At 39.3% G+C, this 21,913-nt stretch overlaps 1 protein-coding gene across 2 annotated transcripts in view; it reads left to right on the top strand.

Moving 5' to 3' along the window:
- fam184ab (family with sequence similarity 184 member Ab) overlaps positions 1–21,913 on the top strand; it is a 95,612-nt gene that overhangs the window by 41,106 nt on the left and 32,593 nt on the right. For both annotated transcript variants that reach the window (XM_087805284.1, XM_087805285.1), the window contains exons 2-9: positions 6,315–6,434; positions 9,036–9,194; positions 10,947–11,186; positions 11,296–11,379; positions 12,384–12,635; positions 14,351–14,486; positions 14,558–14,739; positions 17,794–17,979. In XM_087805284.1, coding sequence (XP_087661410.1) covers positions 6,315–6,434; positions 9,036–9,194; positions 10,947–11,186; positions 11,296–11,379; positions 12,384–12,635; positions 14,351–14,486; positions 14,558–14,739; positions 17,794–17,979 — 1,359 coding nt within the window. The remainder of the gene's footprint in view (positions 1–6,314; positions 6,435–9,035; positions 9,195–10,946; positions 11,187–11,295; positions 11,380–12,383; positions 12,636–14,350; positions 14,487–14,557; positions 14,740–17,793; positions 17,980–21,913) is intronic.

The following is a 21,913-nucleotide window of genomic DNA, read 5'->3' as shown; positions in this document are numbered from 1 at the left end:
CCAGTGATTAAACGATGATTAGTGTCAGACGGTAACGATGGCAAACAGATCGAGGGCAGCAGCGTCAGCAGCTGATGCCACCAGTTCATAAAGATGTGCATTTTTGTACTGTAAACCAGAGTTTATGTCACTTAACCTACTTTCCAGTTAATGAGATGATGACGCGGGGTGAAAAACTTCAATGTTCGACCGATCACAGCAGAGTGGGCGTGGTTACTGGAAACGAGGCTTGACAAAAAAAACAAGTGTTTTCAGTGGGCGGGGCTTAAGATAATTTTCTAATTTAGATATTTCAGTAAAAAGAGAGTTTTGTACTTACAGACACTCATGATACAATAGAGTCCAACATCTATTTAAAGCCCGATTCGCACGGGATAATTATGTCCTCTGGACCAAAGGGGATTTGTAATAATTGCGGAGAATGTCGGAGATTTAATCCAGTGTGAATGCGGCATGTCTGTGTTTTGTAATGTAATAACTCCGCAAATTACCTACTGTATTTCTCCTAACACAGGCGTCGGGTGATAATAATAGTAGAGTGCGAATATCAGCATCCCGGTATTGTAATTACATGCTCTTCCATCTTGTCGCGTATATGCTACCTTTCTCTTTCAGTTATTGCACTCCTTTGTAGATCTGTTTCTGGAGGTAATGTCAGTAAGTAAGTAAGTAAGTAAATTATATTTATATAGCACTTTTCCAGACCAGGGTCACAATGTGCTTAAACAATCAAAACAATACTCAATAAAAGATATACTTAAAAGGTCAAGACAGCACAGAGACAAACAAAGGGAAACAGACTATTTTACAGACGTTGCTTATCCCGTGCAAATGTACTTAAAATAACACAGAAGTGGTGGTTAATTTCACCAAAGGTCCAAAGTTAATTAATCCTGTGTGAATAGGGCTTAAGACACACTTACACATTTGTTACCCTTAGATAGTGTCTTCTGATTGGGTCCCTTCTACCCCTAGTATGGCCTCAGACAAGTTTTACACCCAACTCAGAGTAAATCAGAGTAGATTGTTTGTGGATTTTCTTAAATCTGTACACACTCTGAAAACTTGTAGAGGAAGACCACCAGGGGCTGCCAAACCCATCTTGCAAATAATACACCTGTGTTTATCTTATCAGAAGTTACCCTCTGTCTGGTATTTAAACATCTTGACTGCCATGTGAAGGTGCTTTTGGCATTAGTCCACATTGTGATTGTTGTGGAATCCAGTAGGATCCGGAATCCTACTAGAAGAGATTGGAATTCCAATCTGTCCTAGGAGGATTCCAGATTCTACTAGTGAATTCCAATCTCTACTAGGAGAGACTGGAATCCTCCTACTGTATTGGGATCTGAATATTGGAATTCCAATCTGTTCTAGGACAAATGGGAATTCTACCAGGACAATTTCCTTTCTGCTGCTGCTCATCCGCTGCCATCTCTTGATCAAACTACTTCATGCTGTCACTTTGACATCCACTTTGGAACTGACTTGGAAGGGGGAAGTTAGCTCTTTTATACCTGTCACTAACTTACAGTTTTTCTCTGATTTAAATATCAATATTAAGATCCCAGTTGGAATTCCAACCTGTACTAATAGGATTCCAGATCTGTACTGTGACAAATATGTTTTAAATCCCTTCCTTATACCTAATGAAACATGTCTTTCATTACACGTGCATAAAATCCACTTCTGAAAACAAGATTTAATCAGACATTAACGGAACCGCGAAGCAAAAACGAAGCCAGAAAACCCATCAACCAAGAATGTCCCGTTTAGCTATAATGATGGAGAAAACGACTTTCATAACCACTTTTCCATTCAAACGACTCCCTAATGCGGCGTCCTCTGTCTAACAGGCTTCTGCCGGTGAAATGACACGTCGATAGTTGTGGAAGCAATTAAATGCTGCGTCTCTCAGTTGCCATCCTTCCACCAAGTTAACGATTTCATCCCCACATGGGCTGAAAAATCCATACGCTGCTCAGAAAATCCAGTCATGGTGCGCGAGAGGCGTCAGACCTGTAATAACTCTCTCCAGGACGACTCTGTGGCATTATTTAAAGTGAACTAAGATTAGTTCTCAAACCTTTAGAAAACGCATGACAGGGTTTGAATTTCACCATGGCAACCACGTTACTTGCTGTGACCGTCCTCCACACTTGCCGTAATACCCTGAAATATATATATATATATATATATATATATATATATATATATATATATATATATATATATATATATATATAGATTCACTAGCATGAGGCTTGAAATGTCACTGACATGACATTTTATGATAATTGTTTCACAAAATGAACATAGTTTATATTCAGTGATTAACCAAGACTCATTTTACTTTTACTTATAATCCAGTCATTTATTATCATGTTCTTGTAATTCTCATGACTTAAACATGTTTGTTTGCCAGGTGCTTATTTATTCAAAGCATTTTATTTAGGTTCGTGAATATTTGTTATAGTACATGTTTGTTATAAATTAATAATTACTAGCAGTAGAAGCACAAGATGTTAATGCATAGCTGATATTCCAAAATGACGTCATGATAAACCCGAGTGCGCTATTTAAAAATGTTATTGCTTTATTTGTTGTAAATCAAATAAATGACAAATAAATATAAAATATATATTGAAGTTGTCATTTTACTTTCTTGTTGTTTTCAATAGGTGTTAAAAAAGAGCAATATATATATATATATATATATATATCTATTAAGAAGAAGTTGTCTCGCCTGCGGTTGATACAAAACTCTTAAGTGAGAATTCTGACCTGCTCTCCAGTGATCTGATCCAGCCTTACACCCCAGCTCGGGCTTTAAGGTCTGTGGATCAGAATCTACTGATGGTTCCTGAAGCTTTAGAATGATCTTCCTCTCCCTCTGTGTTTGATGCTCTCGGTGTTATCTTGACCTTTTAAGTATATCTTTTATTGGGTATTGTTTTGATTGTTTAAGCGCTTTTCCAGACCAGGGTCACAAAGTTCTTAAACAATCAAAACAATACCCAATACTCTACAACTATAAATGACTTACTTACTTATATATACAAACACATTTGCTTTGGTGCCCCTACTTCTAAATGTATGCTCTTCTTTAAGGCAACACTTACCTTGACCTTAAAAAGTTTAAATTCAACTTCTGTGACTTGAGGTTCCAGAACTTTAAAATGTTTTCAGATGAGTGTGTGTTAAAGGTGTCATTGTGATTCACTTCCTGTGGATCTCAACGAATCATCAGGGATGACTAAGACATTTCTTTTAAAACAGCTGAGATATGAATATCAAGTTTTGATACTCGTATTTGAACAAGGAATGTTTTTCACAGCGACAAACGCAATTGGTTTTTTTTTCTGTGTCATCACGTCAGTTCGACTCCGGCTGTGGATGATCAATCGTCTCGTGCCGCCTTTTATGCAAACTCCTTCGAGAACATGAGGTGATCGATCCTGAGATGAAATAGTCGGGATTCTTCATTTTAAGTGAACACTGGGAGGCCATTAAAAAGCTTGGTAGTTGAAAGAAGAGAGAAATGGATATATTGGAGCGCTAGCCAACAAAGGATGTGCAGGTGCTTCCTCAGTGAACTCTTGGAGGGAAACTATGTAGGTTTCCGCCCACAGAACATACGTCAATTGATGATCTACATTTTCTGTAGGTGGGAGTGTTCGTGGTTTCTCCTTTGGTTCGGCCTAAAAGAGTAAGCAGGCCAGACAACACAGAATTTGGTGCCTTTTTTTGTTTCCTGATCCCAGTTTTGGTTTTATGTTCACTGATTAATTTTGTATTTAAAAAAAACAATAGAATTAAACATATATTTAAACATATTATCATGAGTTCACACAGTCTATCGCACACACAATTTAGCACCAAAGGTATTAGGGGTATAAGAAAATATCAATATAACGATATATTGCGATGCATTTATTCACGATACTGTATCGATATTCAATAGCACTGTATCGATGTTTTTCTTTTTGTTTGTTTTTTTTGCGCTGACGTCACGCGCCGAGGCACTAACTTTATTAAACATCTACGTAAAGACGCTTTACGACAAAGAATACAAGCAAGAAACAAGAAGGACGAAACAAAACGAAGCCGTTAACTTTGCTGTTCTGTAGAGACAGAGAAACATTCAGTCGACCCATAAAGGTCAACAATGACAAACGTTCTTGTTGGTGTTAATGTTGACTTTATCATTGGAATCTGTCTCATACAATAAATGGAGAGTTTAATAGTGGTTTAAATAAGGCTGACAGAATTTAACAAGTTTAGTTTAGTCATAACACTGTTAAACCCTTTACTAACTTACTTTTAAATCGTGTCAAATCAGATCAAATGATTATTTATTTATTTTCAAATTTATTTAACAGAAGCTTTTAAAGATGATGTTTGGACTAATTTTGGCTTTAAAACAGAGTTTAAAGTTCAATAAGATACTGGATATTACATGTTGCTTCAGGTTGCTTGAGACTGTTATGCACCTTGTTTATTGTTAATGTAAGTTAACATTCTTTGTTAATATTTTGAGAAGCACTTTCCTTGACAACGCTAATAACACTTTGACATTTGATTAGAGAAATATTTGCAAATGTATTTGTTGTAAAAGCCAGAAAAAGTGTTGTATCTTTAAAAGAAACAATGTGTTGTTACTACACTACACAGCCCTAAAGCCTGTAAAAGTTGTTTTATTAACACTTTTGAACAATAACTTCACGCTTTGGACCCGGTATCGGATAAAAACCTACGGTATACAATATCCACGCTTGGTCCTTTGATGGATTGTTCAGGGTCTCGCTCAATTCTCGCCCCAAAGTCCAGTCCTTTGTTACCATTTAACAAAAATAAAAAAAATCTTTATTAATGAATAAAAGCTCACATACTTCTTTCTTCATGTTTGATTCAGGATTTATTTTTAAATAAAGGTCTTGTTACGAGCTAAATAATGTGGGAGGCCAGATTGTGAGACCAGTTGTAGAAAAAATGGTAAAATGGATGTTTGTGAAAACCTTGTGGGTGTTTTCATGATCACAGTTTGACTCTCTTCTTTAAAATGACATCAGAGAGCAGATGTCATTGTCGGCCTCTGGTTTTTCTCTCTGGACTAAATTCTATCAGCGGACTTTAGTCTGAAACATCTGAGTCCACGGCACCGAATAATTTACCCACTTTTTCCAAGAGAAAACTTGTGGTTTTGTTTTCCCTCGGTGAGCTGGAGATGCATCTTGATGTGCGGTTGTATTTCTGTCCCCTCTTTCTGCGGGTGGCGGATCACTGCACTGTCGGATTAAGGATCAGCATGTATTTTCGAGACAGATTTAAAGGTCAACAATTTGCTTGTTATTTTTATCAGCAGCTGATATTTAATTGAGAACTCCAGGGAGCGCCGCTGATGCCGAGCTCATATCGGGAGAGTCGAGATCCGCCGCTTTTAAACAGAATCTGCACCGACAGCTGCTCACCAGCAGCTCGGCTATATGTTGTTTATCCCCGTTTGTGATGCAAAACTGTATTTTAGGAACGTAGATCGGTGGCACGTTTCTTTGCCAGCTGCCCACAGTTCAACTGAACGCTTTGTGGAATCGTTTACTGTCAAATTAAATTTATTTTTTTGTCTCTTTTATCCTGGTTTGTCCCTATTGTAGGCTTTGAATGGATTACATTTGTCTTCAGTTATCACAGGGTTCTTTGTTAAAACATACCATAGAAAAGTGAAGTCCTGGCTCTGCCCAGAGTACTCTACCTAGTTCAACATCTCATTGTGGTTTCTCTTATCGGATCAATGGTTACACTGTGTGCAGCCAGATTGTAAAACCAGTTGAAACTGTTTCCTTCAATTGATCTTCCTCTGTGTTTGATGATCTACTGACTCCTTCAAGAAACATCTTAAAACACTTTTATTCGTGCAGGCTTTTCCTTGATTTTCTGAGACTCCTGTGTTTGTCTCTGTGTTATCTTGACCTTTTAAGTATATATTTTATTGAGTAATGTTTTGATTGTTTTAGCGCTTTGTGACCCTGGTCCGCTATATAAATACAAATTACTTACTTACTTACTTACTGTTGGTCTTTCTCCTGGTAAAGAGTCCAGTACTGGATTCATGGTCTAAGACTTAAAGAAGCTGATCCTCATCTAATGTAACATATTACTGTTGAGATAGAACTTTTATTTCAACTCTTTAGATCTCCCAGCTTTATTATTCCTCTTTGCTCTCGCTGTGTTCAGCTGCAGTTCCAATGACGGAAACCAAAGAAAAAGTTGAAGAATTTGTGGTTGTGACCGAATGTGTCGTTGCTCTGTTGCAGGTTATCTATGCACTGAACACAAAAAACGACGAGCACGAGGCGGCGATCGCGACGCTGAAGGAGGCCCACGAGGAGGAGGTGCAGCAGATCCTGTCGGAGACCAGAGAGAAGATCATGCAGGTATTGTTGCTGTTCTCTCACTGCCGACATGATTTGACATTCAAACCACTCCGAGCACCTCCTTAAAGGTTTATCCTGTCTACAAATTTCAAGCAGCGTCTGAACAGCAGAGAACTATTGAGTCATATAACTCAATATGGTAACCTTCAGCGCTTCTGCAGTAGAACCAACTGAACAAAGACCACATTTATCTGCACATGTTTCAATGTTTACACAAGAATCTTCCGACTCCTGAACAATCTGAACAAGGATATATTTGTAGTATTGTCTGTGTACTTGACTTTCGACTCCACTTGGCTCTAGATGAAGTCGTAACTGCTTTCTTTTGATTTAAAATCAAAACATATATATAAATATAATAGGTTTGTAAAAAAAAATATCGATATAACGATATTTTTTAACCTAAAATAACATTTTATTTTAATTCAAAGTATTTCTATGGTTAACATTTCAATAGTCTTTGCATAAAAGAAAATCATTCGATATTTTATTTTACAATTAACACTAAAGTATTAAATGTGTTTATTCATTTTTGTGGTGCAGTAACACCTCTAGCCACTAGTTAGCAACAGTCATCATTTCCTCCATGCAATGAATACACCAGATTCCAGCAGCTTTTAAAGATGATGTTTGGACTCATTTTGGCTTTAAAACAAAGTTTAAAGTTAACATATTAAACACTGACAGATACTGGATATTACATGTTGCGCCAGGTTGTTTGTAAGTAAGTAAGTACATTTTTTGTTATTCTACTTCATTGTTAATATAAGTAAGTAAGTAATTTGTCTACATTTTTTGTTCATATTTTGAGAAGTACTTTCCTACAAACATTCCGCCTTTGATGGAAGAAAGTATTTTCTCTTTTTCTTTGTTGTAAAAGCCAGAAAAAAAAACCTTGTTTAGGGAGTATCGCAAAATATTGTAATATATCGTATCGTCAAACATGTATCTGGATACATATTGTACCAGATTCTTACCAATACACACTAAAATATAACATCAGATTAAAAAACTGCAGAAGTCCTCAGTCATCGCTGGGATCTTGATTTTATTGTTCCTTCAGCTGCAAGGCATGAAATGACTGCTGCTGTCTAGAATTTGAAAATCTAATTATTTTTATTTTATTTAAATATTGACCATAATGCAGTGTTGTTGAGTAATGACACAGTGTTTTGAAGTGTATCGATATTTTCTCGCCTCAGTGTTGGCAGCAGGTGCAGCTGATCATTCAACCAACTCATTCATTGAACTCATTGTTCTTTTTTCAAACGTAAAAATCTCTCACTCAGCAAAGTGCAATTGGCTGGAAACCCGTCACATGGGAAAAGGTGCCTCGGGGCTCACAACAAACCTCCTGCAGAATGTTTGTGTAGTTCAATTACCGCCGCAATTTAGCCGAATAATCACATGAGAACTGAGGCAACAATTATTCTATACCAGGTAAACACTGTGGCTTCAGGAACAGTTGGTCTCGCGTCGAAGTAAAATGAGTTTTCCATGCATTCTAGGAACTCGACAAGACTCTCAGCCGTTACCCTGACAACAGCTGATGTCGACGTGTGTTTCTGAGATAGAGCCTCAGCTGGAACATTTTATTTAGGTCAAAGACAATCAACAAGCGGAGCAGAGATAAATTACAAGATGCTCCGAGTTCTCTAGTACTTGACTTTGATGACCCTGAGACCTCGGATGAAAGGATGGATTGAAAAGACAAACGTATCATTAAGCAGTGGGTTCTTGTTCTGTCTTAAGACGTCAAGAAGGAACTGAACTGCTCTTAAAGTTGCCGATCAAAAAATTGAAGGGCATGTGATGAACAAACAACTAGAACTAAATCGAACTAAAGCTACTCTCTCAGACGGCGCGAGTTTCATAAAAGCTTCGCTCTCGTCGTACATTTAACATTTTATAAACCTTCACCAAACTGTCATTATCGTTTTCCACAGTTTATATACATTTTAAACAACCTAAATAATTTTAATAACATGTCATTGTTAATTATAAAGTCAAGTATAATGACAATGGATCATTTTAAAATGTACAAGATTTATTTATCGTTTATTTAACTTGCCAACTCAACGTTACAAATGAGGTTCCATCCCTCTCAACAACCCTCTCAGTAATGGTGACCTGAACCCTCCAATATTGCTTTGCCGCCCATCAAAATAAGCATGAAGTAATGAATGTAGAGTTTCCATCCATCCGTCCGTCCGTCCATCCCTCCATCCCTCCATCCCCCCATCCCTCCCTCCCTCCCTCCATCCATCCAAATACATTGTTATTGCAACCAATTATCCGGCACTAAATAGAGCAGCGTGTAGAAAGGCATCATGGGAGTTCACTTTTACGTTGGTGTCACAAATAAGGTGGTTCGCTAGTTTGTGTCTTCCACTAAGTTTGTTTGTAAAAGTGTGAAAAAAGGATTTGGATCTGCAGTACTGCGGAAGTTGAACCATGACATGGCGAGAGCTTACTTGCTAACTAGCTTTTAGGCGTACTCGGCCCCTCCAGAACTCAAAGTAGTGTTCAAAGTTATGTGGGGTTTGTGTCTTTGATCTGTTCTTTCTGCGACTCTTTCTCTAAATCTAATCGTGTTTGCAGTACAAGAGCAAGATCAGCGACGAAATGGACTTGAAGCGGCGGATCCAGAGCCTGGAGGAGTCCATGGAGCTCCACGACAGGATGAAGCGGCAGGCGCTGGCCGAGTTCGAGAGCTACCGTCAGCGCGTGGAAGACATGCAGCTGTGCACCGAGGCCCAGGTGAGTCTCACAGGTCCAGACATAGCTCGCTCGGCGGGAGGCTTGACAATCACAGCTGCTCGCCGTCTCTCCTGCCGTCGTCTGTTGCGCTCCCGTCGAGGTGATCCTGTCGACGCCGTCTGTTGCACTTGTAGATCCTTCACTATCCACCGCTAACAAGACTTCTTAAATGCATGTTCAATATTTATAGTTGGTTTTAGAGTGAAGATACTACTAGTTCTACCTGAAAGAAGATATTTTTATTAGTAAGGCTTCTTTCTGATTTATCCTTTTTACTTCAGGAGATCGTCTTGTAACCACTGTTTTATTTGATTTCATTGACGGTTTATTTATCATTTTTGCAATTAATAAACCCTCATTTATTAATTAATTGTTCTTTATTCTGACCATTGGTATTTCTTTTAAAACTTTTTCTTTTCTGAATCGTCTCCCATGTAAAGCAAACACACACTGACATCATGTCGTCAGGGTTTTTAAAGAAGATATACATTCATAGCTGTCTTGGCTGCAGTTGATACAAAACTCTGCAGCGAGAATTCTGAGCCGCTCTAGTAGAAGAACTCACATTTCTCCGATCCTTAAATCTCTTCACTGGCTGTCAGTTTCTTTCAGGATCAACTTTAAAATTCTGGTTCTTACTTTCAGATCTATTCATGGTCAGACCTTCCATCAGTGATCTGATCCAAATCAAATTGACATTTGAAGACCATGATGAAATAATGGAGCAGCTTTTGGTAGAGGATGAACATGAGAATTTGACTCAGTTTTAAAGTGGGAGTCTGAGATGAGTCGTGAAAACTTCCGTTCATTTATCCCTGAACAGAGATAAAGAGTTTTTTAATTGAACATTACATTTGTGGAGCTGCGACCCAGCTCGGCGAGGACTCGCTGATGAAAAGAGAAACAGACATAAAAAGAAGAATGAATAATTACTAAAACATTAGCAGAGATCTGAGGGTCGCAGCAAGTTTTATGAAGTGTTCGTCTGTGATGATGCCAGAAGAAACCAGACCTGTTGCAGTTTGTTGTTCCGTGAGTTGAAGTTAAGACTTTAGTCAAAACTGTGCAATCATGCTGCAACAGTCGGGGCGATGACGAGAAATATTCCCGTTATAATCCTAAAACTGCTCTGGAACCTTGAAGACGAACAAAGGGTGTGACAATAAAATCCGTCAGTTAATATAAAATAGATTTTTGCCTTTTTTTATTTAAAAAAAACCCTCAAGATTAGTTAAGTGATTATATTTGTTGACCATTAAATCATAATAATGACTGAATATTATTATTATCATAAATATTATTAATTAAGGTATTAAGTACTTATTTAAAAAAAATAAAAATTCATATTGTCAAATGAGTCAATAGAAAGCATACATTTATTTGAATGTATTTTTTATTCACGTCCCAAATTTTACTTTAAATTACTTTAATATCAGCCAATTGTTACATATTTATCCACAATTTAAAGCATTTAATGTTGGATTTATTTCCGGGAAGTACATCAGATTATCTTTAAGATTAGCTGACATTTTTTAATGTGTGTTTTCTCTGGGTCAAAGTGACCCGACGGCCCGAAAACCAATGTAAAAAACATATGCAGTGGTGGAGGTCGCTCATCCAAGAGACAACCCAAGGGATACCACAAACACATTTGTTTTATGGGCCTCCGGGTCACTTTGACCCAGAGACAACACTAGGTTTAAATGAACTGTCAATGTCAATTGAATCAATCAACCCTCCCTGTCGTTGCAGCACACGCAGCGGGTGGTGTCCATGTCCCGGGAGGTGGAGGAGATGCGACGCTCCTTCGAGGACAAACTGCGCACCTTCGGTCAGGCACAGACGCAGTTCGAGCAGGAGAAGAAGGTGGCGCTGGAGGAGCTGAAGGGGCAGCACCGACAGGAGATCCAGGAGCTCCTGCGCAGCCACCAGAGCCAGAACGCCAACTACAGCAAAGACCAGGAGAAACTGGGGCAGCTGCACAAAGCCGAGGTAAAGTGGAGCAGATTTAGAACTTGATGAGGAGGAAGAAAGTGGGGCAACGTCCACCCCAAACCTTAACGTGGTCCACCCACCCACACCAGTGTTGTATCTGCTGCAGGTGGACTCCCTGGCGGAGCGAGTGGAGGAGCTGAAACAGGACAAGAAGAGGCTGGTGGACGAGTACGAGGCCAAGCTCAGCAAGGTACGACTCATCGTTTCCTATCTCAAGGTCAACGCCCTCCCTGGCTTCTATAGATGCATATACATGTATCTATAGAAGCCAGGGAGGTCGTTGACATTGACCCCTGATAGACAAGGGATACCACAAACACGTTGGTGTTCGACCTTCGGGTCATTTTGACCCAGAGATTACACAAGGGTTAATTCAATAATTTGTATATGAAAGCTCGAATTTCTAGTTTTCTAAATACAATTTTAAAAATGTACACAAAGAGTTTTATATACCAAGTAAAAAAAAATATATATAAATATTTAAATTCAATATATTTTATTTGTAGACTATTATACTCACTGTTTGACTTTAAAAGTCTACGAATTAAAAACATGTTTAATTTAACAAAACTATTTTTAATTATTGGAAACTCTTTGTTTATTTATCAAATACTACTTATTTATTGGAAATATATTCATAGGCTTTTAAATTCAATACAAAACTTTTGGCACTATTATACCAATGTTTTCTAATTGAATGTTAAAAAAAAGTTATTGAATTCAATACAATTGATGAATGTTAAAGAAAACCTCAAAAAAAATTGAATAAAAAATAAATAAATCACAGTTTAAAATTAAATTGTTCAATATTCTAATAGCACTTTTATACTTCAATTAAAGTATTTCATTTAAGAGTACTTTTAAAAATAAACACGAAAATATAAATATGAAAAAAAAAATGTATTGATCCCCCAGAGTAGAAATTATTTTATAAACACATTCATTCAAATCCATACATACATGTGAAAACAATCAAATCAATAAACACATAAATACAAAAAAAAACATACAAAAAAGACTTCAAAAGTTGCCAACAAAAGTATGAGAGAGATCTGTTGTGGCACATTATGTCAGAAGGAACAAAGGATGAGTTAAAGCGTTCCGATCTGCAGTGCGTGGAGAGGAGCCTGTTGCCGCGGTTACTCTTCTGGTAGAAACTGGAAGATCAATGTTTTGAAACTGCTCCGTCTGCAGGCGCAGGCTTTCTACGAGCGCGAGCTGGAGGCCATGAAGAGAACCCAGCAGCTGACCGCCGACAACCTGCTGGCCTGGAAGCGCACGGAGGCCGAGCTGCGGCGCGAGTTCCAGACCCAGGAGGCGGCGCTGCAGAAGACGCTCGGGAAACTGCGGACCGAGCTGGCCCGGGTGTCCGAGGAGGCTCGGGAGAACCGCGACCGGTCGTACAAGCTCCAGTCGGCTCTCAGCAGCTCCGAGAGCAACGTGAAGGTCAGCCCTGGTCTTTACTGAACGTCAGTGTCTTTTGACTCAGCTCTTTCTTCACCACAACAGGCCAACCATTTTTCCGTGGGCGTAAAATCGTTGAAAGCAGCTCTCAAACAAACGACCGCGTCTTGTGGGAAATGTAGGCAAAAGCGTTTCCCTAAACACTTGAGCAGGACGTGATTAATGGCTGCCAGCTCGCGGCGCTCCTTTTAGGACGGTCTGTGCCAACCATCCATTCCCCGAGTGGAAACCTGGGGCTGTAAGATGGCTGCCGTCTCCAGCTTCCCCCTCGCAGGTAGAACGAGACGATAAAACCATAAATCATCCGGAACCTAAACCCGTTCAGCTGAACCCACAGAATTCAATCACACTAATTGTCAGCAAACGTGTCGGATTTTCTTTTTTTGGGGGGTTTTTGTGTGTGCGAAGTGTGTGTGTAGATCGTTGAATCAAGTATCTGTGACGGACCAGAAACAATATAACACACAAGATAATGAAGGAATTAACTTGAAATTAGAAAATGAATCTAGTCGTGATCAGGTGTCTTTCACTTTGTCACCTGGGAAATTAACACACACACACACTCACACACACACACCCCCACACACACACACACACAATATAATAGCTCCGTGGTTATCATCGTCCGTGTGTCTCAGTGGCAGCAGTTATTAAGTTGAAGTCTGTCATGGAGAATTGAAATTCATGACTTGAAAGCGTGTGGACCTCGGTCGTCGAGTCCTCTTCTTAATAACCCGGCTCATTAGAGTCCGACCGTTTCCGTCTTCAGTCACATCTGAGACGACGTCTTCTCTTTTGTCCTGTTGGAGTATTGACTCTGTGTTCGACTCTCCCGCTGGATCCCGACAGGAAAGACCTCATTACCGAGGATCACCAGCGTAATTGGTTCTGAATGGACTTCTAACCTTAAATGCAATTATACTCAGGTCGTCGCCTGGCTTTATTTAGATTTTATGGCTGTGAAATTGTCCTTTTGTGCAGTTTTATTAAAGTTGAAAATTGTTTAGCCTAAAAGTTTAACCTCATAACATGGTAAGAACTTGACAATGAAATTAATCTAATTCTGTCCAGGTTTCTATTTTAAGATGGTGCAGACGTAGATAATGTTGCTAAACATGAGTTGGACTCAAATGGGTCGCAACAGTGTCCAACTGGACCTTTTTAATATTAAATATAATCTTTTTTCAAACACAATAAACACACTTTATTGAAATACAAATATAATAAATATGATATAAAATAATTGAATGAACTTGCTCCCACATCAAACATATAATATTGAACCTTTTCTTATCAAAAATGATCACGATTAATTCAAAATATTGATTTTTTTCTTCACATTTAACCTTTTAAATAAATGTTTATCTTTTGTCTCTGAGGTGTTAAGCTTTTTGTTGTCCATTGAAAAGACATTTTCTTGCTTTTGTGCTACTATATTTGTCATAAACAACTTTTTCTAGTATTTTAATTTGGGCGTTTTATGTCGTGAAGGTGGAAATAAAAACATTGGATAGATTTCTGACCACAGACAGGTTTGCAGGTGAGCAGTTCCTGTGTCGAGCCTCTATCTTTCATCGAGCCGAGTCTCCATCTTGGAATGTTTGAAAGGAGGTCAAAGCTCTCCGTGGATCAGTGACGCGGAGATTGCCGCGTCAATCTTCAGTCCTGCTGATCTTCTCACCTGTTCTTAATTCCAGGATCTCTCCAAGCAGCTGGACGAGGTGACCCAGAACTCTGAGATCGTGGAGATCCGTCAGAAAGAAGCCGAGTGCGAGCTGGAGGCGGCTCGAGATCGGGTCCAGCAGCAGGCCACCGAGATCCTGCTCAAAGCCAGTAAGAACTCACCTTTGCCTGGTCGCGCTTCAGCGAGCGATGACGTCTTCCTCCCGACTCTACCCCCGCAGGTCAGATCAGCAGCCTGCAGGCCACGCAGATGACCCAGGAGGCCGCCATCCGGGACCTGGACAACGAGCGCAGCCGGCTGAAGGACAAGGTGCTGAGGATGGAGGAGGAGAGGGAGGGGCTGCAGATCCAGAGCCAGTCCATGGACGACAGACAGAAGCAACAGATCCAGTCGCTGGAGAAGGTCGGTCGCGTCTTATCGGAGTCGTCAATTAAACTAGTCTCAACCTGTCGGACACTAGGAAATCAACGTTTATCTAATGGTTGTAAAGTTACTCTCACTTGAGCCGTTAATAACATTTCATTTATTAATTTTCTACCACTTTATCCCTTATGGAGGTGGCAGGGAGACTGGAGACTATCCTAGTTTCATTGGGTGAGAGGCAGGGGACACCCTGGACAGGACGCCAGTCTGTCGCAGGGCACACAAAGACACAACAAACAATTCACACACCTATGAGACACATACCTATGGACAATTTCTCAATCAACCTCTGTATGTTTTTGGACTGTGGGAGGAAACCCACGCAACACGGAGAAAACATACAAACTCCACACAGAAACTTATAACATTTGATCACTTGAAATATTTCTGCCATAATTTACCAAAAATTGTCTGACTTATTTGACTTCAAAACTTACTGGTTCTTCTGCATTTATTTGTTCTAATTATTTAATTCTAACATTAGTTTGTTTTGTAGTTTGTTAATGTTGAACCCAGAAACTAAAAGGTAGTCAGTAAGGTCTGAGCTCCTCATCAGACGAGCGACCCAACATGTCAATAACCTTAAAGAGTGTGTGTTTAAAACCTGGGTGCGTGAAGGTCGCTGGGTTTAAAGAAGCGTCTGAGAGCCGCTAAATGTCAAGTGTTTCCTGTGCGCCGAGCTCTGACGTTTGTTTGTCGATGCTGGTGGACGTGCAGCAGCGTTGTCCTGCTGAGAGTCTTTGTCTGGAGATTATTAAAGATCCAGCAACAATGACTGTCCTGACAGCGGCAGACACTGATGCACGGGGGGGATTACACCAGGGCAGCCATGTCCAACACCAGGACACATACCATGAGCCCATTATAAACTGGATTATTCAAGCAGAGAGTTTATCATTTTTTTTAATTAGAAATTCTTATTAGTCATGTTGTGTTGAATGGTGTCAGGATTATATTTTGAATTTCTGACATAACTCTCTGTAAGATGTCAAGGTTCATAATTGTTAGATTTATCTTCATATAATGTTACCCTTTTTGAAAAAAAGTTTATTATATTATTATAATTGCTGTAATATGTCATCTAATGTGAAAATGTGTTTTGAAAATTTCTTCGAAAATCTTTTAAATTGCAATTAAATCACTTTTATGTTAATAAACATTTAATGCAAAAAATAAATTATATGTGGTTTTGAAAGTCATTTAAATTGTATTTTTACGTTGATTTATTTTTTGTTATAAACATTAAAAAATATATGTTTATAAAAAATAAGAAACAATAAGGAAACAAATACAATTTTGACACATTATTTGTTGTCAGTATTTAATTTACCGTCAACTTTATTGTTTGCAAGAGAGAAAAGAAAAATTTATAATTAAAAAAACACATACATTGAGTGGGAACATTTTGTACAGACAATTATTTGATTTTATAGACTCGCAGGAAAACAGTGTTCAATTATGGTTTAACTATTACAAATATACATGATATAATGCTATACTTATAATAAGGAATATAACACTATAAAGACCAAATGAGATATTTTTTTCTTTGAAGATAGAACTTGGAATAAAACCAAAAAAGGAAAAAAAACCTTGAAAGATGGAATCCCTAAAGTGTCAAAATACAAGTCTGACTAGAAACCTACTGCAGAGTTAGTACAAGTCCATTAAAACGTTAAGTGGTACAATCATCATCTGAGCAGAGGAAGGTAGTAAAACCTGGTTACACAGCTCTGGTTTTATTCCTAGCAGTTCCTCGTCTGATCCTCGCTCGTGTCCTTGAGCTCCGCGGGCATCAGACGGTCTGAAGTGCCGTCGAATCGTAAAAGCCCAAATAAGTCCTATAAACACAATAAAGTCCGTTTATGGCTCTTTAAACAGCCGACTGAAGACGAGGACGGAGGTGAGCGGTGCTGACCCGATGCTTGTTTATAACCGTAACATTATGACCATTGTTTCTTATTGCCACGGAGACCAGCCTCATTTGTGCAACCCCTCTCTGCCAACTCAGCAGTTCTTGGGCCGTGCAGACCAAGAGAACCACATCATCTTAGATATGCATGATATGAGATACTGTCCTCTAAGGCAGTGGTCCTTGGTCTGTGAGGCAATTGTTATCGGAACAAATGGACATAGAAAATATAATTTAGATAATTTCTGAAGTTGTGGTTTAAAGTCAAGTTTACTCAAAAATATAAACCTGTGAACTAGTGAAGATGAGTTAATGCTGACATTAATCTGGTCTATGGTGCAAAAAAAGGTTGGGAATCCTTGCTCAAAGGCCTTTAACCCCTCTAAGCAGGACCTGGTACCGGTTTGTGTGGCATCTGTTACCGGGCCATAAAAAAATGTTGAACAATTTATTTAATTTCTAATAAATTAATATTTACTTTTTGAAAGACCATTTATTTTTGTATTTCGAATACACTTGCTTTTTATTTTTTGTTGGACACTCTATTATTTTTTTAAAATCTTAATCTGTTTTTTTTTTGATTTTACACTAAAGAGTTTCTAGTTTAGCTAAACCCAATCTCAACTTGTACATTTTAAAGATGATCATTTTCCGTAATTCTTCACCAAAATACAAAACTTTAGAATCATTAAATTGAGTTTGTTTTTAGGACAATTCGACGTTTTAAAAGAAGTTCATGACTATAATGTCTTGACCCTAGTGTCACTCTGGGTCGAAGGTGACCCGGTGGCACTTGGGTTAAATAAGGAGCGACTTGACTTCTGTGTCACAATGAAGAGCGTCATTAAGGTTCATCTTCGTGGGTATGTGCAGGTGTTTGTTCCTCAGACTCTGCTGCAGGGCTCAAAGGCTCTGTCGCAGTCTGGTCTTCAGAAAAGCTCCCGCGTGGCTCGTTGACGCCAAAGTTGCACTAATTACTCGCTGTTGTCCAAACACTGCGTGGGAGCGACAGCTGCTCTCCTGATGAAGCAGCTATGAATCCCAATGACGGGGCTTGAACCCTTCTCACTCGTCACCTGTGGCTGAAGGTCTTAACTCCTCGCCTGCCTCTCTCTCCGCAGACCCTCCTGGAGGAGAAACTGTCCCACGAGAAGGAGATGAGCAACGTGCGAGCCCGGTGCGAGGAGGAAGGCGGCCAGATGAAGGAGAGCCAGGCGAGGGCTCTGGAGGAAGTGTCCAAGAAACACAGACTGACCCTGGAGAGCGCTCTGAGCAACGCCGAGAAGGACAAGAACCGCCTGCTGGCCGTGAGTCCTGCAACACACACGCATGTGCTGTTGTCACAACACGGACGAGTGTCGTCACACTGACCTTAAACAACACTCTTGTCAGGAAACTGTTTCTGAATCATTCGTATTTAACATCTCGGCTCAACTGAAGTACCACAGAAACCAGTATTTATGGAACAGTTGTAATGTAACGATCAGTCGCCGCGGCGATCACCGAGAGGACTTTTACCAATCGGTGAACACATTCAAAGTGTGAAAGCAACAGATGGAAATAGACACCGTGACCCGTGTAAGCCTTTTTAGTGCGAGGTCGCCGGCTTCATCCCTTCCCCGAGTTGTCGACGTGCCCCTGAGCAAGTCTCCTGATCCCTGGTGATTCCTGGTGCCACAGATGGCACTGCCTAGTAAGCATACGTTTGTGACATTTACCATTTTTTATATGTGGTAAATGATGTGACAGACGGATTTAAAAATGAAATTAAGAATAGGTTAGAAAATACTTTGACCCTTTTTTTAAAAATACAATATACAAATATTGTTTTTTATTAAATTACATGTTGATTGTTTTACAAAGTTAGAAATCCATCCCATTGAAGCTCATTTTCCAATTCCAACCGCTCAAGATGTCGTTGGTATTTCAGTAAACCGTGATGCAGACGAGCGTGAGATGAAAGTGGATTTGTGCTCATTTCTCGAGCAGAAACGGTTGTTTTCATCGCTGCGTCGTGAGTCGAGGAGGTTCACGGCTCCGACTGCTTCGGCGGCATTTACATTTATGATGCAGAAACGAGCGCTGGCGCTCTTGAGCGTTCTGTCACCAAATGTCAAGGAACTGAAGGAAAATGTCAGCAGCAATAATGTTTCTGTGCACGTACGCATGCACGAGTGGCTTATTCATAAATGTACTCGCTCGTCTTTGGGAACAGGACAGGAAGTAGACACCAGGAGCTGTAACATGTACGGTAAATTAACAGATAAAACAATATACATTACTACTCAAAATTGGGGAAACGGGCGGAACAACATACTAGTGGAGGTGAAGGACAACATAAGTTAACATGCACAGGGCAGTCGGGAAGATCGAAAATACAGCATGAACAAAGACGACGGAGAAAAGTCGGAAATCCACTAAACGTAAAGTGAACGTTCCTTCAGGTAAATACCGAGACAAAGGTCTTTAAAAAAAAAAAATAGGATCTGAATTATTTTGTTACAATTGACCATTGACCAAACAATCAAAATGTGCACCTTTTTTACTGATTAACCAATATTCCAAAAATTTCAAATACCCCAAAAAAGAATAAAGCTCGAGAGTGAACCCTCAATTCCTCCTTCAATATTTACCTCAATACCATCTGGATCCACACATATTTTGAAGACATTGTCACTCTCTCTAGTAGAGATTGGCTTATTTCTCCTGCTGGGCGTGTATTAGAAAGAATCTGGCAATATAGTTAAGTATCAAGATACAGGGGCAAAGATGCCATATATAGTGATACTGTAGTAACAAGGATATATTTTTTTAGTAATGTCCGGTACAGAATTTACAGACCATTTAAGGACTCTTGTTGAAGTGGTAACTGCTTTCATTTTTTTAAACCAAATTTACAAACATCAGCTTTAAAATCTGCTGGAGTCGACTGTATCCTCTCGTCCTCAGTCATTGCCAGGGTCTAGCAGGATTTTGTTGTTCCTTTAGCTGTGGAGGATGTATTGACTGCTTAAGTTTAATTGCAACTCAAAAATGAACGGAAAATGTTGAATTCACCTCTGTTTGTAACGCTAACACTTCTTTAAGTCGCTTCTATTCGCATCCGTAAAAGTATGGGATTGCTTGTTACCCTCCACTGTTCACATCATGTCACGAGCAACGAGACATTTCCACTCGCCGGGCGTCAGAGTAGCTCCCTGGATTAGAAATCGGTTGGGGAGCGGTTTAATAAGCCAGAGGTCGTGTCGTCTCGCGCCACGCTCCGCTACTAATTTGACTGCAGGCGAAGAGAGAGGCTCCACCAGCCGGCGTCGCCGTCTAATCTCCAGCGTGGAGAATTTATTTCGGTCACACTCCGCCGTGTGAACATCAAGAATATTCTCTCACATCAAAGTTTCACCACGAGGGCGTTTGAATGATGCCTTTAAGATGACACTTTTCATCAGCTATTAATACACAACGTTGTGTGTTTGTTTCGACACCAGTCAGCGGCGAGACACAAACGAGGATGTTTTCCTTTTAATTCACTAGATGACAATATAATGTGTTTTCATCCTTCCTTCTTGATCAGTGCAGCCTTTCATCTCATCTACCTTTCATCAGGCTCACCTAATCTCCTTTACTTCCATCACTTTAATTCATAATGACACATGTATGTGCGAGGATTTGAATATAAATTCTGTTTCCCCACCGAAGACTCAGATCTAGGCTGTGTTAGATTGTTTTCATCTTATAGTTTAAAGTGATTAACAACATTAACATGAAAATTCAGTTAAATAAGTCTAAAATATGCATTTTACTTAATATATATTTTTCAATTGTATTTGGTGTTTCTTATAATATTATATTATAATAAGAACAATTATGCACTTTATATGTTGCGTTCCCTGCTTTTTATTTTAATGTAATCCATTGTTTAGATGTATTATTAATATATTTAGAGATGTATAATTTTTCGTTTTGCTTTGTTTAATTTTTGTTTTCATTTTTTTTATGTAAAGAAAATAAACCTAGCACATATATTTAATTATTTTGTTTATTATTAATTATATTAAAATATATAATTAGGTGGATGGATGGATCAAAGAAAAAGGATACAAAGATTAACATAGAATAGAATCATCTTTTCACTCCACTCCTGCCTTCAAATTAAAATTAAACAGCCTAATAGCACAAGGAATGAATGAGTCCCTGAGTCTATTAGTCTTGCATCTAACTATTAAATAAAATATTAGCAAATATTAGCATATTTTAAAAATAATATGTGCTCTTGTTTTTATACTGACTTTTATTTCCCCTTATGGCCGACCAAACCTACACAAGAACCTATTCACACTAGAGAACGAGGGGCCCAGAGGAGGAGGTTTCTACAACAGGGTCCATGCAACAGCTGCCAGAACGCCGGTGAATCTCAGGAGAGATATTTGATGAAGCGAGCGAGTGGATCTGATCCCGACACCTCTTCCATAGTCTTGCATCAACATCTAAAGGCTGATGTAATCCGCCGGAGGGAGGGACGGCAGAAGTGGACCAGACCGGGGACAGAGTCATCTCATCACGTGTGACCCCTCGTCTTGGTTCACGAGTTTACGAGCGATTTGTTTGTGCGGCAATACAAGCCGTCTTTTTTCATCCGTGGTCGTTTTCATCACAACTCGACTGACAGTAATCGTCCTTGGTTCCGAAGACAGATTCTCTTCTCCATTCATCAGCGGCCGTAATGAGCTTTCTCGCCCATGCTGGCGTTCTTCTTCGCCTCGCTGTCAAGGGCGTTAGATATCAGGTATATTTCCTAGAGTGTCGGGCAGGAAGAGCTGATGAATGTCAATAAAGGCTTCACAGCTGGATGTTGTAGATGAAGGCACCAACACGACAGGGACTTTGTGAGCTTAAACCCTTAGAGAAAAACTCAACCATACGCAAGTATATATGTGTAGTATTGTCGTGTACTTGACTCTGGTGTTTCAGAATTTACAGACCTCATGACTTGACGAAGTCGTAACTGCATTAATTTGTTTTTAAAACCAAAATGTGTCCAAACATCAGCTTTAAAAGCTGCTGGAGTCACTGTATCCTCTCGTCCTCAGTCATCGCTGGGATTTTGTTGTTCCTTTAGCTGCAGAAGATGTAGTGAATTGTGCCACCTAGCGGCCAGAAGTTTAATTTCAATACAAAAACTATCAAACACTTTGAGTATTTTAAATAAATCAAATGTTAAATACAAATACAAATTATTTTATG

Source organism: Callionymus lyra, chromosome 13, assembly GCF_982586985.1.
Source record: "Callionymus lyra chromosome 13, fCalLyr1.hap1.1, whole genome shotgun sequence".
Taxonomy (NCBI): domain Eukaryota; kingdom Metazoa; phylum Chordata; class Actinopteri; order Syngnathiformes; family Callionymidae; genus Callionymus; species Callionymus lyra.
The sequence above is the reverse complement of the archived record's forward strand: the minus strand, read 5'-3'. Positions and strand labels throughout refer to the sequence as shown.